We start from the raw sequence: 27,593 nt of genomic DNA on the forward strand, positions 1-27,593 counted from the left end.
AGCATGTCCTAAAGCTGCAGATGGTTCATGTAGACCTACAGCAGCACCTCTGATGACTCTGGACTTTGTTGTGTTGGACGCAGCTTCTTCATGAGGAGACAGGAGCATCACAGGCAGAGTGGGATGAGCTGAACCAAACCCTCTCCTCGCTCAGAGACGTCATCAGTCCTGCCGCCGCCGCCCTCCTCACTGAGCAGTTGGACGGACAGCGACACAGGTGGGACAGACGCCTGCATGACACACTCGCACATCCACAGAATCTCTCACACAGTCCTCTTCTGTCTTCCAGCTGGGCGGAGGTGTCTGGAGCTCTGGACCAGCAGCTGCAGAGGAGTCAGAGCATCCTGCAGGTCTGGGAGGTCTACGCTCTGTCGGCTACGTCTTTCTCTCAGCGGTTGCAGATGTTACAGAGTGACACCACATCTGCTCTGAGTGCAGCACCTGGAGAAGACGACACTAAGGAACAGGTCGCTGTCAAGATCAACAATATTCAGGTGAGGAAATAAACAAAGGAGAACAATCATTGTAATAAACCAGCACAGTGAAGCAGAAAGGATGAAACTAAAGGTTAAAGGTGAAGCTTTTTAGCTTTAACTTTGAAGGTTTCCTCCTTTCTGTATTATTTCATTCATTCAAGCGGATCGTTGAGGAAAAGAAGCTGTGTGGTACAGAGGAAATGTACAGATGTCCAGCACCACAGGCGGCAGAAGCTTTTCAGTCTCTGTGTTTTTCTTTTTACATGACTCTGTCCCTGCCTGCCTGCAGAGTCTCTTGGACAGGACAGACACTTTGCAGTCTGACCTGCAGGGGGTGCTGGATGCCTCCAAGGACTTAATCGACCACCTGGAACCTTCAGCTGCCAGTCTGGTCCAATCAGAGAGCAGGTTGCTGTCACGTGGGGTCCTGCAGCTCAGCCAGAAGCTGTCGGGGAGACTGGGTCAGCTGCAGGTACAACCTCATGAATGAAAGCGTCTGTTTGTGGGATTTAGCTCAGTCAGACCGGACTTTTTATATCCACTGTGACTCTTAGTGAGATATTTGGTCTGAGGACACTGTTTGAAATCAGCTGCCAGTGAACCAGTAAGTGACGCTGTGGTTTCCAAACCTGAAACTGACTGTAATGTGTTGCTTATCTTGATGGTTTTGTATCCTCGTTATCTTCTGCTGTTTGTTGTGTGTAAAGCCAAGTTGGATTCAAAGCATATTTGTATCTAGTCCAGGGTTTGGCACCTGCTCACTGTACTCCCTCCATGGGGTGTTAGGTGTCACAGTGACCTATAAATGACGGTGTGTCTGTGTGTAGGAGGAGCTGGGGCGGCTGCAGGAGTTTGAAAACATCCTGGAGCTACTGGAGACAAACCTGGAGCTTTGGCAGCAGCGTCTGCAGGATGTGGCCCGGACGGGTGACCAGGTGGGACAGTGTGAACGAAGGGAATGAGTGACTGTATGTTCTGATTCTCTGAAACCTGCTGAACAAAACAGAAAATGTAGTAGCTGGAAATGTTTTGTGCTCTTTGGTCTTTTTGTTGTAGTTTAAACCAGTTTGGATAATAAGCACATGTGGTTAGGATGCACACATTATGTTTCTGTGAGTGTAGAAATCAGATTCTTCTTTCTTGTACTGAGAAACTTAAAAAACGTCACAGGTTGTCAGATAAGCTCCATTATTAAAGGAGTCGTCTCCACCTGAGTGGAGAATGGGGGGGTAACAGTGAGCAGGAGTCCAGACTGTGGTGATCCCTCCGAGTGTGACGTGCTGCCATATGTTTGCAGTCTGGTCTGCTGGAGCTGAGCGGTCTGTCTGCTGACCTGGATGTGTTGAATGAGCTGAGCTGCAGCCTGACGCTGGGCGACACTGCCGCACGTCGCCTGCAACGCCTGAACCGCTGCTGGGCCGACACCTCCACCAAGGCTGAGGAGGCCTGCAGGTCAGTCCTGACATTCAGTCCAAGTAGTTGTGTTATTAGCATGTTGGAGTAAATCTGTGTCTTAGAGGCCGTTTCAGTCAGACATTGTTAAGATACTGTATACTGTACCAAACATCAACCCTGATCTGTTGTCGATGGAGCGTTGCTCACCCTTCCTCTCTTTGCAGTGAGCTGCAGGCCGAGACGCTGAGGCAGCAGAGCTTTGAGCAGAAGTGTGACAGCTGGACGTCCTTCCTGCAGAGGATGGAGGACGGTCTGGCAGTGGATGTGGCCGGATCTTACATCGGCCTGAGGCAGCAGCTCTGCACACATAAGGTACCAAGCACCAATGAGGGACTTGGTAACACTGAACCAAACACACAGGCATAATAATCCTGACGTGTCTCTGGTGTTTCAGCGGTTCCAGGCAGAGCTCTCCACTGGTCACCAGATCCTACACTCAGTCATCTCTGAAGCTCTTCAGCTGCTGCACAAAGGAGAGGTGGAGGACAGGTACCAAGATCCAGTAAAGTTAACTCCGTTATGAGAAATAAAGAGCTCCGGGCACAGACAGCTTTTATTTGATCTTTGGGGGTGAAGACCTAAAACTTTTACTTTTGTTTGCGGTCGTTTGACTGTTAATGTTTGCAGGAGCGACTTCATCCTGAAACTGGCTCAGCTCAGAGAGCACTGGCAGGGGGCGGTACAGCGGGCGGACCAGCGACGCTCCCTGGTGGACGGGCTGGTGAAGAACTGGCACCTTTACAGCCACAGCCTGAGGAAGCTGCAGAGGTTCCTGTCGGACACACGGACCCTCCTCCCCCCCGCCGGACCGGCCCGCTGCAGCCTGCAGCAGCTCCGAGGCTCCCTGCAGGACCTGCTGGTGAGACGCACGTTGAATGTTGAGGAAATTACAGACTTTAAACCTTTAGTTTATAGCTTAGACTTTACTAACTGACCCCTGGATTATAGATCGGACTGTTTATTGAAACAATGATAATATTTTATATATAAAGGCATCAGATCACACCTGAAAATGAAAACATCCTCATCATGTGTTGAAGATGTGTTAAGGGAGAAATGACTTAATGTCCAGTCGTGGTTTTTTCAGAGATATGTCTCTGCTTATCATAGTTTCTGTCCGTACTGATTACTTTACCACTGACACACACACACACACACACACACACTGAGCCTGGGGCTGATTTAAGATTAAAGACCAAGAGACGGCTGTGTTGATTACATTTACACCCTAAGAAAAAGAGTCTCCTCACTGAGTGTTTGATTACCATGAAAGGAGATTGATTTGAGTGAAGATGCAATAAGAGAGATAACTTTGATAGCTCCTCCTCAATAAAAGCAGCCGGTGTGTCCTGACCTGGATTTCTTTTTTAAACCACAGCACGACGAATCAGCTTTCTGGTGTTTCTCTTTCAGCCTTGTTCCTTCTGTAAAATCTCCTGAACCTTCTTCTCCCCCTCACTGTCGTTCCTCAGCACACAGAGCTGCTGTTCCAGAGGTATCAGTGCAGCTTCATCCACACTCTGGAGCTCGGCCGACAGCTCTTCTCCATGGGGGACGAGGAGACCCAGACTCAGCTGCAGATGGATCTGGGAACCCTGCAGGAGGAGTGGGACAGCCTCCACAGCCTGCTGGGCCGTAGGATGGATCTCACAGAGGCCATTGTCAAGGTGCTTTTACACATCCTGTAGTTCTGCAGCTGCTTCCAGGAACATTTTATGGTCTTTATGGGCTGCTGCAAGAAAAACATGGAATATTTTCTGGTTCTACCCTCACAGAAAGATTTTTCTGTTATGTATAACACTGGTTTTAGATTTACATCCATGATATTTAAATGTCTCGTGCTGATATTGTACCATTATATTTAACTGAGATCATGCACTGCAGAAAAAAATCCAATATCACTGAAGAAAAATCGAACAAAACATCCAGAAACTGCTGCTGCTGCTGTGACCTGACAGAGGTGGAAATGTGAAAATATCTATTTAAATATACAGTAGAAATGTGACTGGTGTATGGAGGAGTGTAGAGCTCAATAATCTCTAACTGCTGATTTATTTTTGGTAACTAGTGTCAACGTATAAATCCAAAGGTGAACAAATCGACTTGTTAAAGTCAGTGTAGCAGCAGGAAGTAGACGCTCCTCAGTGTTTCCTCATTGGTGCCATGAATCAGCTGCAGGTTGATTCACAAGTTTTATTTATTCTTGTCCTGTCTGACTGTAGAGACACCTGGATCCTCAGTCCTCCATCTGTCCCCGTTTCCTCTGCTGGTTTCTGTTGGCACCTTAATCCAATCTGCTCTGATTAATGACAGAGGACATGTTTAGGAAGGCAAAGACAAAAGGCTGTGATGGTTTCCAATCAGCGTTTCAGCCACCCCCACTGCTTTGATGTGTGTGATCAATACAACCTTTTTTTTTTTGCTGTGTCTCAGAACTGGGAGCGCTGTGAGGCCAGACTCGCAGACAGCACGCTGCAGCTGAAGGACGTGAAGACCAGACTGAACCGACCGATGCCGGAGTGGGACGACGAGCTGCAGAGTGCAGAGAAACTCAACCAGGTACATCTGCAGACACCAGGTCACACAGACTGTCCCATCTCCATTTACTGTAAAACGTCCACGAGTTAAAACCTTCACCGTGGAGGCAGCCAGTGGCCTGACACTGCTAATTATTTTTAATTACATCAGGCTCTGTAGGATTATTTCAGCCTGTAGTTCAGCTCTGACACTGAGACGTATCCACAGTGTAAAGAGATAAATAAAAAAGGTGGAAAAGTTACTCCTGAACCCCGTGTTAAAGCACAACGTAATGTTCTCTACTGTTTTGATCCAACAAAGTGTCATTTATAGTGAGTCTGTAAGCTGCTTAGTAATTTTAGACTAAGCTAAGGGTCCTGCTGGCCGAGTAACAGGCCAATATGAACCTCATCATCTCACCTGTGGACAAGCATCAGTTCCTGAGCATATGGTCCATAATCACCATGATATCTGTTGATAGGTATAAGTTAGAATACATATTCATTTTATTTTGAAGTAAAAGCTGGAATTAACACAGAGCAAAGGTCACAGGGGGCAGTGGACGAACCGCCAACACACAGGTGTTTGGAGGGAAACTCATAAAGTCCCAGGAGGGAAACAGGTTGGACTCCTCCCATCAGAGCCTTTATCCTCCCCCTCTCCTTCAGTCCCCTCCCCCTCTGCTGTCACCGCCCCCCTGGCCCGGCCTGCAGCCTGTGGCCCATAATCCTCTCTGGGCGGAGAGAGAGAGAGAGAGAGAGAGAGAGTGCCTGAGGCAGAGAAAGGGGATGAGCCATTAGGGAGTAGCTGTGAGGGAGCGAGCTGGAGGGGGTCCCTGACACTTTGTTGTGGTCGGTGTGTTGTGGTATGCAGGAGAACGAGGACTCCCTGGAGGACTGGGCTGAGAGCCTGAAGGAGCTGAGCGCCATGAAGACGGATCTGTCCCAGTACATCATCGCAGACGATGTCCTGCTGCTGGAGGAGCAGGTGGAGCACCTGCACTGTCAGTGGGAGGAGCTCTGCCTCAAGGTCAGTGAGCCGGATTTGACACTTTGAACTCCTGTAGCTGGTCCTCATCCCGCCCAGCACCAACATTTCACTGAAATAACCTGCTGGTGCTGGTTACCTGCCTGTATTTTACTGTATCATTCTATAAAACACACGCAGCAGTTTCTTTATTTCCCTCAGTCCTGACTTTTACTGGAAATTACCTCAAGTTATGCTCTGTACCGGTTTGTTCCCCAGTTATTGGAAATATGGGACAGAGTTAAGGTGCGTAACCAGCAGAGCCCAGACAGTCGTCACTTTGTGTTTTGGTTGTGTGTGTTTTGGACAGAGCAGGTCAGTCAAACTGCTCCAGGAGTGTGTTGTTGCAGAGAGCAGTCAGCTGAGGTGTGTGTCTGCTGCACTACATGTCATTGTGTGTGTTTTACCACGGCGTCTTTGGGGTTTTCCAGTCGTCAGCGTTGGGTCTAAGGCTTTAATGAGTTCATAAATCTTGGGAGTCCTTTCTGAAGCGAACAACAGGTTTGGGCGGGGGCTGCGATGGGGTGAGGGGCTTGGTGGGAACAGATGGTGACAGGAGGGAGATGTTGTAGAGAGCCGAGAGGCTTCGGGAAGAACAGCTTTTGTATTAAAATGAGCTTGGGGGAGGTGCAGACGCTGACTTTCACTCTTCACTGTTGGTGTATTTATAGCTCCCAGTCAAACTGACCTTTGGCCTGTGGGAGTGTGTTTTTCAGCTAGAGTCCAGGAGCAGCACCAGGATAGTTGAACTTGTGGGTCACATGATGAGCTCACACCCAGAGAAAGTGTGTATCCCCATAAAAACCAGTGGAAATCTCAGAAAACTGCAGGAACTGTTCACAAATGTCTCTGGTTGTCACTGCAGTAGGTCTGTGGAGTCATGTCACAATATTGTTCTCATCCCATTCATGTGCCTGAGGAGTCACCTGGCTCCGTCAGACAGGAACTCATGTCCCTAAACAAGAAAACCTGGAGATACAACACAGACTATCAGTAGGTTTCAGTAATAGTTTGGATTGTGGATGTGTCCTGTCTGCAGCTGTGTTTTACTGGTGAATTACCAGTAAACAAGACTCTGCAGCTGGATCTGATGATGCGTTACTGCCTTCAGCAGCCTGAAGACCTCAGAGCGATGAACTGTGAATGTGAGGATCTGATCGTATGAACACACTCGCATGACTCCAGATCTGTGCTGTTTCAGGAGCTTTGAGTAAATGACTCATGGCTTGAATTAAAGTGATGTCAAGCAGCAGCTGCATGAGTAGCAGTAATAATAAGCTGTAGTTACAGAGCTAAGGATCTTATAAGCCTTCCAATCCTGTGTGTGTCAGGTGTCTCTGCGTAAACAGGAGATCGCCGACCGCCTCAACGCGTGGATCATCTTCAACGAGAAGAACAAGGAGCTGTGTGAGTGGCTGACCCAGATGGAGAATAAGGTGGCGCACAACTCCGACCTGAACATCGAGGAGATGGTGGAGAAACTGAAGAAGGTAGGAGGTCTTTTCTTCTAACGTGATCAAAGTTAATCAAAGTAAATTTTAATTTAACCGACCCTGCCCCATCACTTACGTCACTGCAGATAAATGACTAAGCCTGTAGCGTCACTGCTGTGGGAAATGTGGGGTGACGTACATTTATTCCTTCCTTTGTGTTCTCTGTTCCTCAACCAGGACTGTATGGAGGAGATCAACCTGTTCAGTGAGAACAAAACTCATCTGAAGCAACTTGGCGAACAGCTCATCACCGCCAGCAACAAGACGAAAGAGACGGAGATCAACGACAAGCTGAAGGACATCAATGACCGCTGGCGGCATCTGTTCGACCACATAGAGGCCAGGTAGGAACACAGGGAGGACAGAAGGACAGAGGGAGTAGATCCAACACCAGGTTTCATTTCAGCAGCTATTTCATGAGCTCTCAGGTTTTTATGTGGAGTGTGAGACCATCGGGCTGATTTAAATGTAGATCCTCAGTGGAGTCGTCCTACTGCACTGAGCTGCAGGTGGCAGTCATGAGCAAAGACACGCTGCAGTGCACCAGCTCAGGCACAGAAGAAGACGAGTGTAGGTTGGCCCACATGGAAGCAAACAAAAGTCTGTGTAAAACTCTTAAGAACTCGACTTTGACGGTGTTTTGTGAAGAAGTAAACATACTCCACACCTGGAGGATCCATGCAAGGCATTGTGGTGAGAAACACAGAATGGAAACAGAACATTTTGGCTCAGGATAGTAAAGTCCCTCAGCCTGTGGTTGGTCAGACAGTCGAACACCTGAGGTTTGGTTGAAAGCTCTGGAAAAGTGTTTACTGCTTGTTTACGTGCAAACTGAAGCTGAAACAGCAACAGCAGCCTCTGGCTCAGGGTGAGCAGACCAAGAGAAATACTCATTCTATGTGCTCCATGTCTACACTGCAAAATCACTTTTTGCTACCTCACAAATGTTTTTCACAGAACCTGTTGATTTTTTCTTCTGCCATCACAGGTTGTTATGAAGTGCAAACGCGTGTGTGTGTGCAGCTTTACCTTAATGTTTCCTCTGAGCACAGCTGCTGTTCTGCTGCGGCTGCAGATTAGAGCAGATATTATTATTATTATTATTAATCCATACATGCAAATCTGATTTCAGCGCAGAGACGAGCGGTAGCTCCATGAAGCTTAGTGCCACTTCACTGCTGCTCTACGTGAGCTGCATTGTGGAGTGAGGGGGGTGAACCCACTGACCACAGCACAGACTTGTGAGGGTCCAATCCTGCTTCACCTCTGAGCACCTGGCCAGTCAGTGGATTGTCGGACACACTGCGTCCTGCTGCACCAAATGTTGATTTCCTGAAGTGTAACCTCTTCAGGTGGTGGATCCTCGTTAGCTTCATTCATGGTGGCTGCTAATCTTTCTGGCTCGGTGCTGTGACGAGGACAGTCCTGAAAATGAACTTTTTGCAAATCAAGTTTCTGTTTTTGCCTTTTTCCTCCGTGTTTGTGCTTCGGTGTGACTCGTTGGTGTTTCTGCACGGCACATACCTGTCAGTCCTTTTATTCCTCCGCTGATTAGATGAAAATGCCTCATTCGCTGAGTAAATTCATGAGTTTTGAGAAGTGAACACGTCATGGATGAGATGTTGTTTAGACCATGTGCTTCATTATTTAACTTCCTACAGTCTGCTTTAGTTTAAATGTTCTGCTTTTCTGGATGATTGTGTTCGCTCCACTAACAAGGTTGATCTCAGCGGCGAACCTGCTGACTGACGATTGACCTCTGGCGTGGATAAGTGCCTGTGTGGTGATGGTGGAAGGACGGTTTAGCAGACGACGTGCTAAAAAAACCGTCTCGCAGAAAATCGGGGCAAGCTGACCTGAAGTGAGTCCCACTGAACCACAGTGGTGCCAGATGGGTTGAGCCAGTGCAGGTGGGGGATGGAGGTAACTTAGACCTGCCATATGGCGACTGTCTAATGACCCTGACTCCTCTGTCTCTGCTCAGGCATTAGCTAATGTTTTCTTTTTTTGAAGTTCGTCTTAATAAATGTTGTTTTTCTAACTGATGGGTGCAGTTATTTTCTAACGTGGTTGATGTATCATGACTGATATGTCATTTGTCATCGTGTGATGTTGGGAGTGTTTATTCCAAAACATTAATACACATCAGGAGGGCTGTTCAGTTTCACACTACCCCATTTCTTGTCTACAAGAGGAGGAATGAACTTAGCAAAGTCCATTTAGGCCCAGACGTGGTTCATGGCGTGCGAGTGGGCGGGTTTTTATTGTGACTGACGGATCTGTGTGTGTCTTAAACAATACCCAGGGACCGGATTGGAGAGGGAGCATGACCCACAATAATGGATCTGCTCTCCTCCCCCCCGTCCCCTCAGGGACTGACCTGCATTACTGGGCTAAGCCTGGTGATGTGGCACGAGCCTCATGGCTGTGATGGAATGTGCAGTCGACGTGTGTCTCAGTCTGACAGCCACAGAAAACACCTGTCCCCGATTGGTCAGAAAAAACCTGCTCGCTCTCGGTGTTCCAGTTTGTCCCGCAGGTGTTGGACGTGTTGAGGTCTGGGCTCCCAGTCCAGTTCTTAGGGAGACAAAATCCTTTATGGACCTGGTTCTGTTTGCTGCAGCTACAGTCCTGCAGTAAATCCTCCTTCATGCTGGTGATGTTTATGTGTGTGCATGTGTTTATGTACTGTATCATATGAGTGCACCGGCCAGAAGCTGTTGTGTGGTTGGAGGCTCAGGGTCTAATAATGCAGACTGGAGCGAGGGGGTGAAAACCCTCTAAGCAGATCAACATGGGGAGTGTCTTTACAAGCTGCTTAGCTTGGTCATGAACCATTAACACATCCATCAGATCCTGGAGGACACACCTCAGACCCACAGGGACCAGGATCGTGGTGCAGGTTTAGGGTGAAATGAGATAACTGAGTTGTAACTCATGAACTGTGACCATCTTCACCAGCAATAAAAACATGGCCCTAAGTGAGAAGTAGCGGTGCCTGGTTGGTCCATTGCCACAGGCCTGCACTGCTGTGTCACATGTTTGGATAAGCTGTGCCGGAGTTGAGGAGGAGCTGATTCGGAGTCAGTGATGACTGCAGCATCCCTCGGCCTTTGTCTGCGTCTCGCCTCACTAAGTTAGTAGGATGACTGCTGAGGTTTGACTTGCTGGGGGATTAGAAGCGTTGACACTGGTGCGCTGCTTGCCTTTGTCCCCCAAAACAAACTGGGTGCTCCGTCACCCTGCCCAGCAGCTGCTCTCTGCTGACACCAGCCTTTGTGCCGCCGTCCTCTCTCCTCTTTGTCTGGATAAGATGCATGCGAGGCAGATGTTTGTCTCCCTGCTCTCCTGCTGCCTCATCCGTCGTCTCCTCACACCTGGTGCAAATGCACGTCTGTGCTCGTCACAGGGTTTTTGTTCCAAGCGTCAGTGTCATGTTGTTTGACACCGAGTGTAAAAGGAGATAAAAGCGCAGACTTGGCTTTCAGTTTCACTGACCTGGTTGTCATGGTGATGATGCAAAGCGTTTTGCTGTTGTTACCGTGGTGATTTGTCACACAAACAAGTGTTTGTGAGATGCAGAGAGTTTAACGTGTCACGTGTTTGTGTACTTCTGTCCACTTTTTCCTTCCTCACTGTCATGACGACTTTTAGCTGAACATTACGTCTCCCTCACCAGCAGGTGTCCGATCATATGTGGGCTCTCTGGCCTTTTTCAAAATAAAAGCCACAACAAAGATTTGCATAACAAATGCCAGTGTTAGGTAGAGTATGCTTCCTGGAAGGCACTTTAGATTTACTTTTGTGTTTTCTTTCTTTCAGCCTTTCTGTGTATTTACTCGTCATTCTTCCTCCTCCACCTGTTGGAGCCTTAGCCAGTCTTCGTCCTTCAGCCCTGTAATATATGTCTTGCTCTTAGTGCTCTGGCTTAGTGGAAATGGAAGAATGTGGCAGATGGAGGTTTGCCAGTCTGAGGTTTCCTGCTGAGTCTGTCTGTGTCAGCAGCTCCAGTCCTGGTGGCTTTAATGTCCCAGGTTGTGTCCAGAAACAGCTGCACCAGTAATCTGCTAAAGGCCCAGACCCACTTTAATGAGCTTCTGTGCTTAGACATGGTTGATAGTTTGGTGCTGTGTGACTTGTCCAGATCTGAGTCCCTGCTGTGTAACTTTCATAATCAATCCGCCACACACAGCTTTACGTTAAAGATCCACACCACCACCTGGTGTAGCTGTTTCAGGAGCCCTGAGGCAGAAATATTGTTTCACCACAGGTTTACCAGAAATTATTCAGATGTTCTGTAAATGTGCAATAAGGAAAAGTTGTTGATTTTCTTCTTTTTATTTAAATTTTAAATTCAGTATTTGGAGTTTTTGGACTGTTGGATGGAAAACAAACCTAACTTTGTTAAGCTGCGCTGATCGTTTTTCAATATTTTATGGAGCTAAAAGCTGAATCAGGTTATTGGAAGTGAAATAGATCAATCAGTCAGTCACGTGTTATTAGATATTTAGTATCCTGAGTGAACCTGTTCCTGCATCCAGCTGTTTGTAGATGCTGGAACAGGAGGAGAGAAGGGAGGAGGAGGAGGGAGCAGGCGGACTGCAGAGGAGGGAGAGAGGGGTTGGGGGGTGGGAAGTGCTTTCTAGCGGATGAACCATCACCGCGGAGTAGCCTCCTCACCGGTCTGTAAGTATTTCTCAGCCTGATCCCACCGTGGGCCGACCAACGTGAGGCTCAGGAGGCAGACGGGTGCAGGGGAACAGATCGGGTGTTTTGCTTTGATACGGAGGAGAAGCAGCAGCAGCAGCAGCAGCAGGAGAAATGGAGCAGGAATGAAGGGGGATGGGCTGGGCTTTGTCAGTGCAGGCATGTAGAAAGTCTTTTAGAGCGAATTCAGTTCAGCTCCTGTTGTCTCGTGTGTGTGTGTGTGTGTGTGTGTGTTTATGCATGGTGGCAGCATGCTCAGCAGGTGTGTGTGTGTGTGTGGATGCACTGAACCTTTAAATGTCTGTCCACGATCACAGCAGCATGTTTCTGATGTCACCGACGCTGCTCTCCGCCCCTCTATGCTGCCACATCCTCACAACCCAGAAACAGAACAGGAGCAGTCGGTCCAGTACTGTTCAGTCCTGCTGTGCCGGCTCAGTTAGACAGAACCATCAGAGAACCACTCTCTGCCTTTCAAAACACAGTTTATCATCATAACACTTTATTTTCACCAACTTAAAACGAGGAGACACTGAAGCAACAAACGTCATTTTAAAGCTTTAATTCCTCCAGAGAAACATCTGAGCAAAGTCTTAGCTCTAAACAGTCGTTTCTTAAATGCCGTCTGGTCACGTTAACATACGTTAAATACCGTCGACATGTATGTTAGCATGTTAGCATGTGAGGCTGTGACTGTCTGAGCCCAATACACAGAGCTGCATTTTGTTTTTGTGATCAGTTTGAAGCTGTGTGGTTCTTCCAGGGTTTGTCCTCCACAGACCAAAGGTACTTTCCATTAGAGGGAATCTAACAAAACAAATGTGGGAGCAGGAATGTTTTGTTTTCAACAATAATGAACTGGACTGACCCCTGGACCGGTGGGTCACTTCTCACTGTCCCATTCTGGCTTTCTGCCCTAATGTGAGACAGATAAAACAGGAACTTTGTATGACACTGGGATCCAGTGCACAGCAGCTTCTGTAACACGACTCTTCCTGTCCACAGGGTGAGGAAGCTGAAGGAGACGCTGGTGACGGTGCAGCAGCTCGATAAGAACATGAGCAACCTGCGGACGTGGCTGTCTCGCATCGAGGCGGAGCTGGCTAAGCCGGTCGTCTACAGCGTCTGCCACAGCGACGAGATTCAGAGGAAACTGGCTGAGCAGCAGGTGAGTCAACATCCATCCATCATCTAGACCCCCTTAGTCCTAACCAGGGTCCCAGGGATCAGCTGGAGCCTATCCCAGCTCTCTCTGGGTGAAAGGCAGGGGTCCACCCTGGACAGGTCCCCAGTCCATCACAGGGCCACATAGAGACAAACAACCTCACACACTCACACTCACTCCTATGGGCAATTTAGAGTCACCAATCAACCTGACATACATGTTTTTGTGTGCCCTCCTCTCTCTTTGCATCAGTTCAGTTTTAAATGAATTTAGAAACTGTCTCGTCGGTTTGGTAGAAATGAGAGAAACGAAGGTAAAATCATCGGAGCATAAAAGAAGACTGATGTTTCTGAGGGGAGGAACAGTGAGAGACTCAGAGTTTATTGTGAGGAAAGGTTGAGCTTTGTCCACGCTGGGCTCAGACGCCTTCCAGGTCCAAGAGAAAGAGTTTTAGAAAGCCATTTAAAACCTGCACAGAGAAGAATGGAGGCTCTGCTTTGGGAGGAGACTCCACACGGCTCTTTTAGGGAATTTTAGAGCGGGAAGTGTCTCGGTGACATGCGGCTGCTTTTAAACCCTCTGCGTTATGGCCACCCTGCGGTGATCCAAACCATAATGTGCTGCAAAGTAATATCCCAGCACGGTGCAGCGGGGTGTTTGTGACGGAGCAGGCTGTCACACTGGGCTGAGAGACGGCAAATGCAGGCCGTGGAGGGCGGCCTGAAAAAAAGGAAATGGACTTCGGCCCGTTGGTCTGATGTGCTGCTACTTTTCCAAATGGAGGAAGGTCGTGGTGCGAAGGTTCACAGGGAGAAAGATGAATTAGATTTGGTGTTTTCTGTGCACTGGGCTGTCTGTGTGTTTGGGTTGCCAGCTGTGGTTGGACGTATACAGAGTAAACACATTAAACAACAGCAGGATCTACACGTGATGAGTATTAAACTAACTGCCTTTAAAACCGTCATAATTAGCTGTGAAATGAAAAGGCTCCCAGAGGTGGAAGAGAAATAAAATGTTCGACAGGACACAGCAAACAATGAACAGTAGAGAGAGACCTGCCAGTCAACACGTCAGCTTTTTACAACATGACAAAACTGATGCACTGAAAATATTTATGAGACAGTTTGACACGATTTTCATTTGGTTTTCAGGACGGCTGCTGTTTTACAGGCTGTTAGCTTGAGTTTTACAGGCTGGTTTGATGAGCTGATCCAGAAAGTTCATGTTGGATTGATTGTTCACTGATCACGACATGAGTTTCTGTAGAAATGATTTTTCCACCTTCCAGCAGACAATAAATAGAAATAAACAGAAAACACAGGCTCACATTTAATGCACAGTATAATCAGAAAGTTTGTGTTGTCAGCTTTTCTACCTGTGCTGTGTGTTTTTTTGTCTAGTGCCCCTTGTTCCCATGGCAACAACTCCTCTAATCCCACCTGTCGGTTCTGGTCCGGCTCTCAGGCTCGTGGTTTTTCTATGTTTTCTGTGAGCTTGTTTGCTTTTCTGACATATTTTTCAGCGTTTTCTCTGCTAAAAGCTGCTGACGGTTCCTAAATGGCTGCATGGGAAGTTGTTCTCGTCCAGAACCGGCGGGTGCTGCTGGTACCAGCAGTGTTGTCGTGAAGGAGCTTGTTTTACATGAACAATGAGGGAAGTGAGAAAATCAAAAAGAGGTTTGATTAATGTGTCCAGGCTGAGCAGCACTTTGGATTTTAAGCTTAACAGGCTGTAAATTGGAGCTTTTCAGGCTTTCAACAATAAAAGTCTGAGTTGTAGCTGATCTTCAGAACAAACTGGGCTGGAGTTGCCTGTTTGAATTCAGACACCAAGATGTCTGAAGAAAAGGAAACAGCGTGTTAAGAAAAGGCTCCAGTCATAAAGGAGCGAAGGATGACAGGCAGAATAAAGGACAAAGTGAGGGGGGGTGTGGAGCTGGGCTGCCTCAGAGAGTCTGCAGCTCCCTTCATTAGCAGGTGAAATGGCTCCTGTGTGGATGGGGGGGGCCGTACACACCCACATCAGTCCCCAGAGTCCCCGGCTGAATACTCTGCTCTGAGAGCTCTTCATAGCTCTTCACACATCCCTCACATTCAGTCTCCTGCAGCCAGTCCACTGTTGTACTGGTGGGTCATGTGCTGGACTCAGGACCAAAAGCTGGTCTAAATGATGGCCAGTCTGTTGAACCTGTGTTGGTGTGGTATATTGTCGTGATGGTAGTTTTGTGTTTGTTGTCCAGTGTCTGAGCTGCGTCTGAGTCCAGGAGACTTTCTGTTATAGATCCTCGTTTGTTTGTCTGTGACTGAATTGACTCTGTGCCGTCCGACCTGCAGGATCTGCAGCGGGACATCGAGCAGCACACGGAGAGCGTGGTCTCGGTGCTGACGCTGTGCGACGTCCTGCTCCACGACACCGACGCCTGCGGCGGCGACGCCGAGAACGACTCGATCCAGCAGACCACACGCAGCCTGGACTGCCGCTGGAGGAACATCTGCACCATGTCCATGGAGAGGAGAATGAGGTGGGCAGCTGTGCAGACAGACGGCGTGAGCTTATTAACTCAGCTTAGGGAAATAATTGGCAAAATAAATGCTGACAGGGTTCAGTGCACCACAAACACCTGGAGGTGACTAACGACTGTAAAGCAGTGAGTCAGCCTGATGCACGTTACACACAGTCACCATGTTTAGCTGCAGACTGACTGAAGCCGGAGCTGTGGAGGAAAAATGATGTTGCTGCTGTTTTCAGGATTGAGGAGACCTGGCGTCTCTGGTGTAAGTTTCTGGACGACTACTGCCGCTTTGAAGACTGGCTGAAGGCGGCCGAGCTCACCGCCGCCAACCCCGACTCGGCCAACGTCCTGTACACCAGCGCCAAAGAGGAGCTCAAGAAGTTTGAGGTGTGATGATTCTCTCCCTCTCTCTCTTGTTTGTGTGTATTATTTGAGTGCATCAGTTGTGTGTTCTCGTACGACCGTTCTGAGTGTAGTTCAGGGGCAGTGTCCTGGATTAGAGAACACAGATTAGTGTCTGGTAACCTGGACTCTGCTGAGGTGTCCTCATCTGCCTCATCTGCATGGCAACACACACACACGTTTGGCACATCAGCAGGAAGATGCAGGTTCTGATCCAAAAACGGACTGGAAAAGGTTCCGTCAGCGCTCATTGTTTCTTCGTTCCCTCAGGCGTTCCAGAGGCAAGTTCACGAGCGACTCACTCAGCTGGAGCTGGTCAACAAACAGTACCGCCGCCTGGCCCGCGAGAACCGAACTGACGCCGCCAGCAGGCTGAAAGTCATGGTGCACGAGGGGAACCAGCGGTGGGACAGCCTGCAGAGGAGGGTGGCGGTTGTGCTCCGTAGACTCAAGGTGAGACAGAGGTCAGAGGTCAGGAGCCAGTAGCTCAAGAAGAGCCGGGATGTTTAACTACCCAGAAAGCTGCCGTCACCTGCAAGGCCCTGAAATCAGAAATCAAACATCGTATCTCGGCTGATCCTCCCAGCTGATCTTAGTCTGGATTTAGGTCAGACGGTGCCGACGCACGAGGCCTCACGTTTGGCGTGTGGCCCTGAGCAGATGGACGATGTTTGTGTTGCTGCGTGTGAGCAGGGACTCAGCTGGTTGGTGCTAAATTGACCAGGCTCAGCCCCTATGAACCATATTTAACCAAGTTTAAGTACATTGGTCAATAAAATCGATCCCAGCCAAACAGCAAATAAATCCAGACTGAGATTATAAGATTCTGCTCCTACACCTGTTTAACTTCCCTGTTAATGAGGAAAGCAGCTCTGTTTAGTCTGGAGCTAATGTTCTGTCACTTTAGAGACCCCACAGATCAGCTCTAGTTTGATTCACTGTTCTGTGGTTGAAACTCATGTTTGGATCTTTGGAGGAGTCGAGGTTGTCCGATACTCTGGGGACTAAAATGTCTCCTACGTTAATGAGGGACCTTCGTGACAACAAACGGTTTTATAGGTGGAATTAAGAAAGCGGTCTCTGCTCTGTGCTCCTGCAGCACTTCACCTCTCAGAGAGAAGACTTCGAGGGGACTCGGGAGGGGATCGTGCTGTGGCTGACAGAGATGGACCTCCAGCTCACCAACGTGGAGCACTTCTCCGAGAGCGACGTCGAGGACAAGATGAGGCAGCTGAACGTAAGTGTGCACGCTCCGCTCGGCAGAAACGCCAGCGTTCGCTCTGCTGTTTGCCTGTTACAAGCCCGGCCTGTTCCTCCACAGGGGTTCCAGCAGGAGATCACCCTGAACACCAACAAGATCGACGCCCTGATTGTGTTTGGGGAGAACCTGATCCAGAAGAGCGCTCCGCTGGACGCCGTGCTGATAGAGGACGAGCTGGAGGAGCTGCACTCGTACTGCCAGGAGGTCTTTGGCCGGGTGGCCCGCTTCCACCACCGCCTGGTCAACAGACGGCCGGTCAGTCGTACACAGATCCCACTTCACACAGCGGTGTTTATTATTTATATCAGACCAGTGCAAAGGTCAGAGCTGTAGGTTTCACTGAACTGGATTATAAATCAGTACTTTCAGGCTCTGCTTTCATTTAAGAGGAAAATCAGATGCTGATCCACAGTCGTTTGTTTTTGACGCTCGGTGTGTTTCTTCTGTCCACGTGCAGGTTCTGGAGGAGGAGAAGACTCTGTCAGACCGGGACACGGACCCAGACGACTCACCCGATATGACCACCGGGACGTCCTGGATGGAGGCGAGGAAGAAAGAGGAGGAAGCCCCAGGAGCAGGCGGCGTCCCGGCCGGACGGCAGGCCGTGTGCCACCTGATGGTGCCCCCCCTGGAGCGCTCAGGAAGAGAGACCCCCGTCAGTGTGGACTCCATCCCGCTGGAGTGGGACCACACGGTTGACGTAGGAGGATCATCGTCACATGAGGACGACGAGGACGCCACCTTCTTCAGCGCTCTGTCGGGTAATGACTCTGCCCTTTTTATGTTTTACATTTTACTGAAGGTTTAGATTTTTCTGTGTCTCGACCAGTTTGTCTCCTGAAAACTGTGAGGGTTTGTTTTAGTTTTTGAAATCAGGCTCACACTACAGTGACTAAAGCTTCGTTGAGCCCAGTGAGTGTCCACGTGTCCACATGCGTCGACAAAAAGACATTTCTAGAAGGCAGAAATTCAATTTAGCCAAAGACCGTCTGAAAGAAGAAACTTAATCTTTAAGTTTTTTAAAAAAGACAGTAATTAAAGTTAATGGACTAAAATGTTGTTGGTTTTTGTTTTGAGTACAGTCCAGTACAGTCCAGTGTTCCCAGTCAGTTTTCACTGCTGCACTGGGTTTACATCTTCCTGCTGCTGAGACATACGTCACTGCTGTCGCCTCGTCATGTGACCAGAACACACTGATGTTCACACGTCATGCTAATACTTCTAAATATTAAGTTAAACTTGGTATTTATTAAAAAACTTTTTTAACATAGAAGCATCGTTGTTGTGTGCCGTTACCATGGTAGCAGAGCGGCTGTCACACAGCCATGACCTCTGCCCTTTCTTACTGATGTGAAGAGCTCAGGGTCGTTTGTTAAAGCAGACTCGGGCAGGCTCTGCCTCCTGCTTCACTGTGTGCTGATGGAGCCACATCCCGTCTCCTAGCAACCACAGACTCATCCACCTGTATCCCACCCCCACCCTGATCTCAGTCAGTCCCCTTTAAGACCCTCCCTGCCTTGTGTCTGTTCTGCAACTCCTCACTTAGTGACAACAGCACTTTGTTGACCCTGATCAGGATTTTATTCATGACAAACAAAACTATATCTTGTTGGTTTTGTTCCTCTCGATTTTCTCTCGTTTTATTTTACATGTGCACACGTTTATTGGACCTTTTTTCTTCCCTTCCTCAGTGAAGTCAGTGACCGACCCTCCCAGCTGGCACCAACCCGGCTCTCCGGAGAGGAAACGAGTTCCCAGAGGAATGATCCGGAGCCTGAGCTCGTCTCCTACACACGGCACCAGCAGTCCGTTCCACCAGCAGGGCTACGTAAGGACGAGCACGCACAAGTTCAGTGCGTGAGTTTGTCTCTTCAAATGAGAGAAATAAGTGGTGTGTGTGTGTGTCTGTTACGCTGTGTGTTCAGGCTAAGCTGATGTCGGAGTGCAGCGGCAGCATCGACAGCGTGAAGAGAGTCACGCTGCTGCTGAACGACGAGGAGGAGCTGGAGGACGGAGGTCTGAGCGGCGGCACGGCTCACAAACAGACCAGCACAGGTACAGGAGACGACGTCAGAAGAGACAAACAAATGTCTGAATTATTTTCTGAAGTTACTGGTTCGTTCATCACTGACTTTTAAATGTGTCATTATTATTTTACCGTTTGTGTCGGTGCTGATGTAAAACTCCTGAAGGTCAGATGTTTCCTGGGAGACACCAATGCACCATAACCGATGCCATTTATTTGATGTTGTACTTGGCACTTTTACCTAAATCCACAGTTACAGCTTGATGCGTCTTCAGACACACTAAACCCTGGGACCAACTGTGACATCACTTCCTTTTTCGTTTTCCCAGGTGTGATCGAGCGCTGGGAGCTGCAAGAAGCACAAAAGTTCCAAAGTGAGATGGACATCAGGCAGGACCTGGAGCAGTGGCAGAAGCTGAACTCTGACCTCCGTGACGTCACTTCCTGGTTGGGCAGAGTGCTGCCAGAGCTGGGGCGGCTGCAGCAGATCGCACCGTCCACCAGCGTCCGAGACATCGAGGTCAACGTCAGAAAACTCAAGGTACCAGCACGGAAACGTGTCCGAGAGCAGGTTTAGTTCAGAGTCCAGCTGAAAACCAGGCTCCACATCTTCAAAACAAAAGCACAGAGACTGACGTCACATGTAAACATAACAGGACTGTGTGTGAAACTGTGTCACTGCTGCTGAAGCTTATTCATGAATTCCTGCTGTTTTATTCAGGACATGCGAAAAACCTTCAGCAGCTACAAGAGTCTGATGATCTCCATCAACCTGAGCGGCCGTCAGTTCCTGCGGGGCGACAGCGCGGAGCTGGAGGAAGCTCTGGGCTCAGCCAATCACAGCTGGACGCAGGCCTGCGGCGGCCTGGAGAGCTGGGAGGGGAAGCTGCACTCTGCACTGATGCAGTGTCAGGTCAGAAAGCTGCGTTTTCTGCCTTTGAACAAGTCGACAAGCGTCGGCTCCTGTGACCTCTGACCTCTCCTTGTTGTTCTTCAGGACTTTCACAAGACGCTGCACACTCTGCTGCTGTGGCTCGCTCAGGCCGAGAACACGCTTCATTCTACGAAGGGCTGCGGCCCGATGACCCGCTCGGCGCTGCTGGATCGTCGAGACGCGCTGACGGTGAGCACACGACTGTCGGGAGTTTATTCGCTCCTCTGGTTTCATTAAAAATGATTCTCCAAGCTTGAGTTGGGAGGAAAAGAAGCTGCTTGGAAATGATCAGTAATTTGGGTTTTCAGCTGCAAACAGTGATATGATTGAACACAGGACAAATCCAATTGCACTTGGTAAGATTTGAAAGAGGAATTGATTATTATTGATTATCATTATCTCACCATCTGCCTGCTCCAGATGTGATGGGAAACCTTATATAATTATCTTATATAAACCTGTTCCTCATTATGAAGAGGCTGAAAATTCCAGATTGTTGTGCTGTCCCTGAACTATACGTCTCGTCTGCAGGCCGTGCAGGACGAACTGTGCGCTCGCCAGCGGCAGGTCTCCTCGCTGCAGGAGATCTCCTCTCAGCTCCTCCTGGAGGCGGCCGGAGACGACAGCGTAGAGGCCAAAGAGAAAGTCCACGTCATCAGCAACAAGCTGCGCCTGCTGCTGCGGCAGGCGGCTGCCGAGCTGCACGCACTGCAGGGACGAATGGTAGGTCAGCGCTCGGCCCTTTGCTTTGGTGGAAATCAGGAAGTGGCAGCTTCATTGGTACCAAAACAATTTTTACCAAATATTTTTTTCTATTCCACTAAAAAGTTATAGACAAAACCTTCCAACCCATCAGCCTTTAATTACATTTCTAAACGTATGCGTTTTGGAAAATGCCATAATTTGATGATAATTACAGGGAAAGTTCACCTGGTATCAAAGTGCAGAATCAGACAACAGGACAATTCATTACAAAACTAATTCACTTTTGATTTGAGTCTTTTGGCCTTTAACTGATGCCACTTCCTGTAATAAGATAAAACCAGAGCTTCAGCACTGCAGCTCATTGTCTCACTATAGTGGAACTGATACTGGCCTGTCGAGACCGAGTCAGAAATCAAGACGCTGGTTGTGTCGCGTCTGAACAATCCGTTCAAATATGTTTCTATCAGAGATGACATCCACATTGTTCAGTTGTACCAACGTTCCTGAAAACAGAAAGTAACAGTCTGTTTATCTCGTGTCTCTCAGGAAACCTGCTCCACCTGTTCTGAAGTGGACAGCATCGGTCTGCCGCTGCACAAGGTACGCCTGCATGTTTCCCTCTGCTGCCACAGGCAGCTGGTTAGACTGAAGGGCCTTGATCTCAGAGTAGTTTTGTTAGTGTGAGTGTAAATATTCACGTTATTTATTCAGTTAAAAAGATCGACAAGTAAAATTACTGCTGTAAAAATGTTTATTAGTACAACAGACTATTGGAGCTGTCCAGGGTGAGGCCAAGTAAAGATACACATACACAAACCTCGTTATTCTGAGAATCATCAGGTTTTTAACAACTGACTGATGAGCAAAGTTTCAAAACATAAAACAGATTTTGGCTAAAAACGGCTCCTGAGCTGCAGGTGAGAAAACATTTAGATTGAGTTTGATCGGGCTTGTTATCACACTAAACGTGTGAACCGACAAACTTTTAGAACAAACAGGAAGTGCACGTTGCCATGGAAACAAGGCAGCTGACTGCATTTGTTTATGTATTTGTGTCATTAAATCCTGATGATTCTCAGTCACGTTTGTCACAAGTGATAATATGGTCAGTCTTCACACCCAAACCAGTGAATAATAACTAACAGCTCTGTGTCTTTAGGAGGAGACGGGTCTACTCACCGCACCAGTCAGACAACCAGTCACACCCAGGTAGGAGCACTTTTTTATTTAGTGATACTAGTAGTATTTTTAACACTCTCCATCAGTGAGCTGCCTCTGCTCACGGTGACTGACGTGTCAGTCTCCAGCCTGGTTTTATTGCTCTGTGTTGTAGCCGTCCAGTCACAAACACATCAGCACTGCATTATGGGATATATGAGCTGTTTATTTGTTAGAAGTGCTGCACCAGCAGCTGTAAAAACTTCCAGCTGTTTGGGTCTTTAACAAATATTCTGCTCATATGTTGGATGAAGAAGAAAATGTCTCCCAGTGCAGCTGAGCTACAGCTACTGCACAGACCAATAAGCTGAACCAGGCCAGAGACTGACACACGTCAAGTGTGAGCAGAGGCAACTGGAGGATGGAGACTGTTAAATACTGTCATTAGAGAGAATGAGCAGCTGTAGGAGCTGCAGGCAGCTTCTCTTTACAGAAACACTCGTACAAGTCACTTTAACACATCTGGTTTATTTAATGCACAAACACACACAGTTTACAACACGCTGAGTATTTCTGGGAAAGTATCATCTGTGGGCAGACAAAAACCCTGCAGGTCATTTTACACCAAATGATTTTCAGAGGGTGTTTCTAAGCTGATCGCCTCCTGCCTGGAGCTCTGCACTGACTTGGTCAGTTTATTAGGGACACCAAGCTCACACCTCACTGAGAAGTCTGCAGTGACTCCTCCTCCATGAAGGTGACAATGTTCAGACTGTTTGACAGATGTTTGTGCTGCTTTATACTGAGATCTGTTTCTGTTATTTGGTTTAGCTTCACTGGTTTAAACTGGCCAGACAAAATAATAGAAACACCTGTCAGTGTTAAAAACCCACAGCACAACAAACTACAGCTCTGAAACCATCTGAACATTGTCACCTTCATGGAGGAGGAGTCACTGCAGACTTCTCAGTGAGGTTTGAGCTTGGTGTCCCTAATAAACTGACCAAGTCAGTGCAGAGCTCCAGGCAGGAGGCGATCAGCTTAGAAAGACCCTCTGAAAATCATTTGTCTAAAACACCAATGAGCCTATAATCTATAAAGATCAAACTTCACCTGCAGGGAGGAGAGGAGGGACGTGTCCTCACGCCGACCCTTCTTCTACCGGGTTCTACGCGCTGCCTTCCCCCTGCACTTGCTCTTCTTCATGCTGCTGGTCCTGGCCTGCCTGGTGCCCCTTTCTGAACAGGACTACAGCTGCACCTTGTCCAATAACTTCGCTCGGTCCTTCTACCCCATGCTGCGCTACACCAACGGCCCTCCGCCCACGTGAAGGCCGCCAGATCCCCTCAGGGGCCGAGCACTGAAAATAAGAAACCACCCATGTGAGGCTGAAATCCAAAACAAGCTCAACACATCCTGTCTCAACTTTTATTGGTGTATTTCATTATTTATTGCCTGGAGCTCCACACTTGTATAAAAAAAACCCACTAATAGTTAAAGTCTTGTGATTATTATATGATGCAGATTTTGCCAGTTAACGTCCAAAAGTCAAAAAAAGTTCCAAGATTTATTTTGCTACCTGTTTTGTATGTTTAATATCGTGTGGTCTGAGGTTTGGACACTCACTACCAAAGCATCCAGACATTCACTAGACATTTTTACTACTTCAGCTATTTTTTACTGTTTTTCATATAGAGGCAGTATAAAAAGATCTGCTTAGTTTCTGTTTGATTTAAAGGAATTTAGGGTCTGAAAGACTTTTTAAAAATGGTGGCAGTGACTCCTGCAGACAAGCCTTTCTCTAGCCAATCAGATAATCAGCTTTTTAATGGTGTCATTGTGTATTTAGTGACACAAACAAATACAAATAACTTTTTGATTAAACGTGTTTTCAGCATTTTAGCAGATAACTAAACCTGAGAGGTTCCCACAGTCCCTCAGATTAAAGCCGCATTAAGACAGCCTGACCACTAGGGGGCACAGCAGAAACATGATACTTCAAAAGTCGAGTGCTTTTTAGCATGAAACTGCCAAAACAGATCCACCTCATCAGCTCTGGTCTAATTCCTTACTTCTTTAGCTGCAGCATTGTGAGATTCAACCATCTCTGCTCAGCTTCAGAGTTGGCGGTTAACCAGCATTATGAGTTATCAAGTAATATTTCAGATTTGGCTGCTTTTCAAAACGCTCCATAGCTTTTTTTTTTTTTTTTTTTAAATGTGGTTAATAACAATCCAGCAATAATAGCTGTGGGTTTAGACCAACAGCAGCAGACACATACGAGACGCTGCCATTTAGCTGCACAACACAAACCACTCAGCTCTGCAATAAACAGTGGAAACTAAGAAGAACTCACCCATCGCTGTCTGATCTGGCCTCAGAGCACAACGCTGCAGGAAACACGTAAAGATTAGTAAAACTATTAAAAAAAAACCAAACATCCTTTATACTTTAATGTACATGTGGGATTTACCTGGACGCTGCTTTAAAACACTTTTTCCATGCAGGTGAAGGCCGGGGGTCAAAATCTGTAACACGCCACACTCGGAGTAGAACATGAATGTAAATGATCCTTTGGGCACTGAATGTAGCTGTGTACATGCACAATCATTAAATATCAGTAATTTAAGATGTTAATTTAAATACTACAGAGGACTTTTAATTTGAAAGTCAGAGTTTGATCCTATAGTTTGTACATAAACTCAACTCAGAGGGCCAAGAGCAAACAACGTGTGCAGAGTTTGGTTTATTTTGTGAACTCTTATTTATGGGATGTATAGATTGTCAGGTTTGATTGACAATAAACTGTTTGCCATGATTTGTTTTTGTTGTTTTCTGACAGTACTGACAGGCAAAAACTTCAACGAGATTTCACATATAAACGTGTTGTGCACAAAACGCCAACACAAATATTTGTTTGTGTTCATGCATGTACAAGCCACAAACATCAGGAAAGAGAGTGAACATGTGTCTGTCTGTTCCAGTGGCAGGATAATTCGGCACCAAGGCTGAATTCACACCGAGAAAAGCGGCACAGCTCAACTATTTCTCAGAAAAACAACTTTATCTCATAAAAACAGATTTTTTTCTCCCTTAATATAAATAACGAATAAAAATACGTTTCCGTTGTGACTAAACTGTCCACACGGTGTTTGCTGGGATAGCTTTTTGCACTGGCAAAGTTAGCAGGCTAACATTAGCGTAAGTATTAAAATTGGCTGGTGGCTAATGTTGAACAGATTCATGTTAAATACAGCTCAGTCTCAGTTTAAGTTTGTGATCTGTGCCACATCATACGGTGTAAACTCAACCTCGGTTTAACCAGATGAAGAAAAAAAAAAAATCCTAACAGTCATTTTGGTTAAAGGCCACATTTCACCGCTGCCCGACTCCACTGACATTTGTACAAAGAGTAAAAAACCCTGGATGATTCAAACACCACAGTACAACAGTCTTAGCGAAGGAGAAAAACACCAATGTGATAGAAAACACTGCCCTTTGCTTTTTCTTTTTTTTTTTTAGCTGTAGGAACAACCCTTATGGAGACCGATGTTCACCGTGCTGACCACATGCACCTTCCCAAGTCACTGCAGATGGTTTGTGAATGGCTTTGTTGTGGGTGTAACACCAAGGTGCAAAAAGATAGAAATAGTGCATATAAAAACAAAGAGCACAAACGGACTGGCAGAGGTTCAGGGATGTTCTCAGGAACACCGGCTGTAGTGCACATTCACGAGAAATATTTACGCACACGATAAAACACTGAGTGAGAAACTTCTTTTCCCCAAAGGATAAAAACGGCTCATCAAGAGGAAAACGACTTTACCTCACCACAGCTTCGTCTTTTTGTTTGTTTTTTTTAAAAATCCCTTTGTGTGTCCTTTTCTTGATCTTTGGGGGTGGAAACCCAATAATGTCCAGTCTGTCTCTGTCAGTCCTGTCACTCCTCCATCACCTGGTCAGGGACGGTGTAGTCAGCTGACCCCCCTGCATCCAGGGACCAGTGGTCCGGGTGGATGTAGCTGTGAGGAAAGTTCACATAAACTCTTAGCATGTTCATGTTGCCTGTTGGCTGCAGGTGATGATTTCAGAAGAGAAAGTAAATGACTGAATATTAATACATTTAGTTTATTTGGCTCCAATGGGACATTATTTGTTTCAACTTTAATCTTTCTACCTTCTTTTACTTCAAGTCCCTCCTTTCCTCTCTCCACATCTTCTTCCTGTCCTTCCTGTCCCTCCTGACCTCAGTCCTCGCTTCCTTAAAATGTCTCATTTCTTTCTGCTGGATCAAATATCGCTTTACTTCTTTTTCCTCAATATTCATTCTTTCATTTATTCCTTGCACCTTACTGTTTTTCCATCCTACCTTCCTTCATATGTCCTTCCATTCATCCTTCTCTTTCCCTAGTTTCTATCTCTAGTCTTCTTTCTGTCTTTCTTTTTTATGCTTTCATTTTTTCTTTTCTCTACTCTTTTTTCTTTCTTTCATCACATTTGTTCCTTTATACCTTCTTTTTCTGCTCTTCTTGTCTTTTTCCTTTGTTTTCATCCTTTCCTTCTTCAACTCATTTAAAGTATGGAAATCCCTAAAACCGGAGATGTGAGGTTGTAAATTCTCAACTACGATGCTTTCATTACAATATTCCATGCTGCTGTTACTAGTTTGAGTTAACGTGTTGGAGTTTCTCCTCTTGAACTTACCCGCTGTCGTCCATGTGATCTGTCACCACGGCCTGCAGGTGTCGGTCCAGGATCGGGGCCCCAGTGTGCTCATGTGGAGGCACGGCGGTGTGGTTCTGACCAGGCTGCAGGTGAGACGGTGCTGTAGGGTGTTGGTGCTGGTCAGAGTAAGTGCTGGAGCTCAGAGAGGTCGACGTTTGGCCGCTGCTGGACGTGTTGGCGTCCAACATCTCCAGGAGGAGGTCGTACACCAGCACCACGTTCTTCCTCTTCATGGTGGACAGATGGTCCATGCCTTTGTTGCTGCAGAGAGACACAAACTACAGTGAACCTGAGGCAGCAGACACACACAGAGACACACACAGCTGTTATTTTTTATTCTGAAAGTATCTGAAGAACGACTGGAGTATTAGGAAACATCTTCTGCTACTTCATCCTTGGACTTCACTACATGTCAGAGTCAAACCTTGGACTTTTTCCTGCTCTACGTTTATCTGAGCAGGATCAGATGGATCCAACAAAATACAGTCTGATCATCAAACTTTATTGATCCCTGGTGGGAAATTCCCAAGATACCCAGCAGTATATAAAGTACTTCAAATTAGAAGTATATAAGGTAGTTAACGTCAGCTACCCAGCAGTATATAAAGTACTTCAAATTAGAAGTATATAAGGTAGTTAACGTCAGCTACCCGGCGGTATATAAAGTACTTCAAATTAGAAGTATATAAGGTAGTTAACGTCAGCTACCCGGCGGTATATAAAGTACTTCAAATTAGAAGTATATAAGGTAGTCAACGTCAGCTACCCAACGGTATATAAAGTACTTCAAATTAGAAGTATATAAGGTAGTCAACGTCAGCTACCCGGCGGTATATAAAGTACTTCAAATTAGAAGTATATAAAGTTAGTTAACGTCAGCTACCCAGCGGTATGTAAAGTACTTCAAATCAGAAGTATATAAGGTAGTTAACGTCAGCTACCCAGCGGTATATAAAGTACTTCAAATCAGAAGTATATAAGGTAGTTAACGTCAGCTACCAAGCGGTATGGAAAGTACTTCAAATCAGAAG

At 47.0% G+C, this 27,593-nt stretch overlaps 2 protein-coding genes across 8 annotated transcripts in view; one reads left to right on the forward strand and one right to left on the reverse strand.

Moving 5' to 3' along the window:
• The window catches only part of syne2b (spectrin repeat containing, nuclear envelope 2b), a 105,702-nt gene extending 81,047 nt beyond the window's left edge, over window positions 1-24,655 (forward strand). Inside the window, exons 104-132 of the mRNA XM_026305251.1 lie at window positions 84-217; window positions 290-494; window positions 766-948; window positions 1,304-1,411; window positions 1,774-1,928; window positions 2,096-2,243; window positions 2,326-2,420; window positions 2,559-2,790; window positions 3,404-3,598; window positions 4,365-4,490; window positions 5,322-5,477; window positions 6,806-6,964; window positions 7,145-7,311; window positions 12,680-12,842; window positions 15,173-15,360; window positions 15,588-15,738; window positions 16,024-16,206; window positions 16,853-16,990; window positions 17,075-17,269; window positions 17,472-17,775; window positions 18,706-18,842; window positions 18,940-19,069; window positions 19,370-19,581; window positions 19,762-19,953; window positions 20,038-20,163; window positions 20,506-20,697; window positions 21,226-21,279; window positions 21,839-21,888; window positions 22,957-24,655. Coding sequence (XP_026161036.1) covers window positions 84-217; window positions 290-494; window positions 766-948; window positions 1,304-1,411; window positions 1,774-1,928; window positions 2,096-2,243; window positions 2,326-2,420; window positions 2,559-2,790; window positions 3,404-3,598; window positions 4,365-4,490; window positions 5,322-5,477; window positions 6,806-6,964; window positions 7,145-7,311; window positions 12,680-12,842; window positions 15,173-15,360; window positions 15,588-15,738; window positions 16,024-16,206; window positions 16,853-16,990; window positions 17,075-17,269; window positions 17,472-17,775; window positions 18,706-18,842; window positions 18,940-19,069; window positions 19,370-19,581; window positions 19,762-19,953; window positions 20,038-20,163; window positions 20,506-20,697; window positions 21,226-21,279; window positions 21,839-21,888; window positions 22,957-23,167 — 4,689 coding nt within the window. The 3' untranslated portion in view covers window positions 23,168-24,655. The remainder of the gene's footprint in view (window positions 1-83; window positions 218-289; window positions 495-765; window positions 949-1,303; window positions 1,412-1,773; window positions 1,929-2,095; window positions 2,244-2,325; window positions 2,421-2,558; window positions 2,791-3,403; window positions 3,599-4,364; window positions 4,491-5,321; window positions 5,478-6,805; window positions 6,965-7,144; window positions 7,312-12,679; window positions 12,843-15,172; window positions 15,361-15,587; window positions 15,739-16,023; window positions 16,207-16,852; window positions 16,991-17,074; window positions 17,270-17,471; window positions 17,776-18,705; window positions 18,843-18,939; window positions 19,070-19,369; window positions 19,582-19,761; window positions 19,954-20,037; window positions 20,164-20,505; window positions 20,698-21,225; window positions 21,280-21,838; window positions 21,889-22,956) is intronic.
• esr2b (estrogen receptor 2b) overlaps window positions 24,535-27,593 on the reverse strand; it is a 34,541-nt gene continuing 31,482 nt past the window's right edge. For 4 of the 7 annotated variants that reach the window (XM_026294554.2, XM_026294634.2, XM_026294475.2 and 1 more), the window contains exons 9-11: window positions 26,542-26,823; window positions 26,349-26,426; window positions 24,538-25,859 (exon numbers count right to left, since the gene is read on the reverse strand). In XM_026294554.2, the coding sequence (XP_026150339.1) occupies window positions 25,778-25,859; window positions 26,349-26,426; window positions 26,542-26,823 (442 nt within the window). In that variant the 3' untranslated portion in view covers window positions 24,538-25,777. Of the gene's footprint in view, window positions 25,860-26,348; window positions 26,427-26,541; window positions 26,824-27,593 lie in introns of all 7 variants that reach the window. The other 3 variants (XM_026294228.2, XM_026294152.2, XM_026294305.2) reach the window with 3 other exon arrangements.

Source organism: Mastacembelus armatus, chromosome 22 (assembly GCF_900324485.2).
Source record: "Mastacembelus armatus chromosome 22, fMasArm1.2, whole genome shotgun sequence".
NCBI classification, from domain to species: Eukaryota; Metazoa; Chordata; class Actinopteri; order Synbranchiformes; family Mastacembelidae; genus Mastacembelus; species Mastacembelus armatus.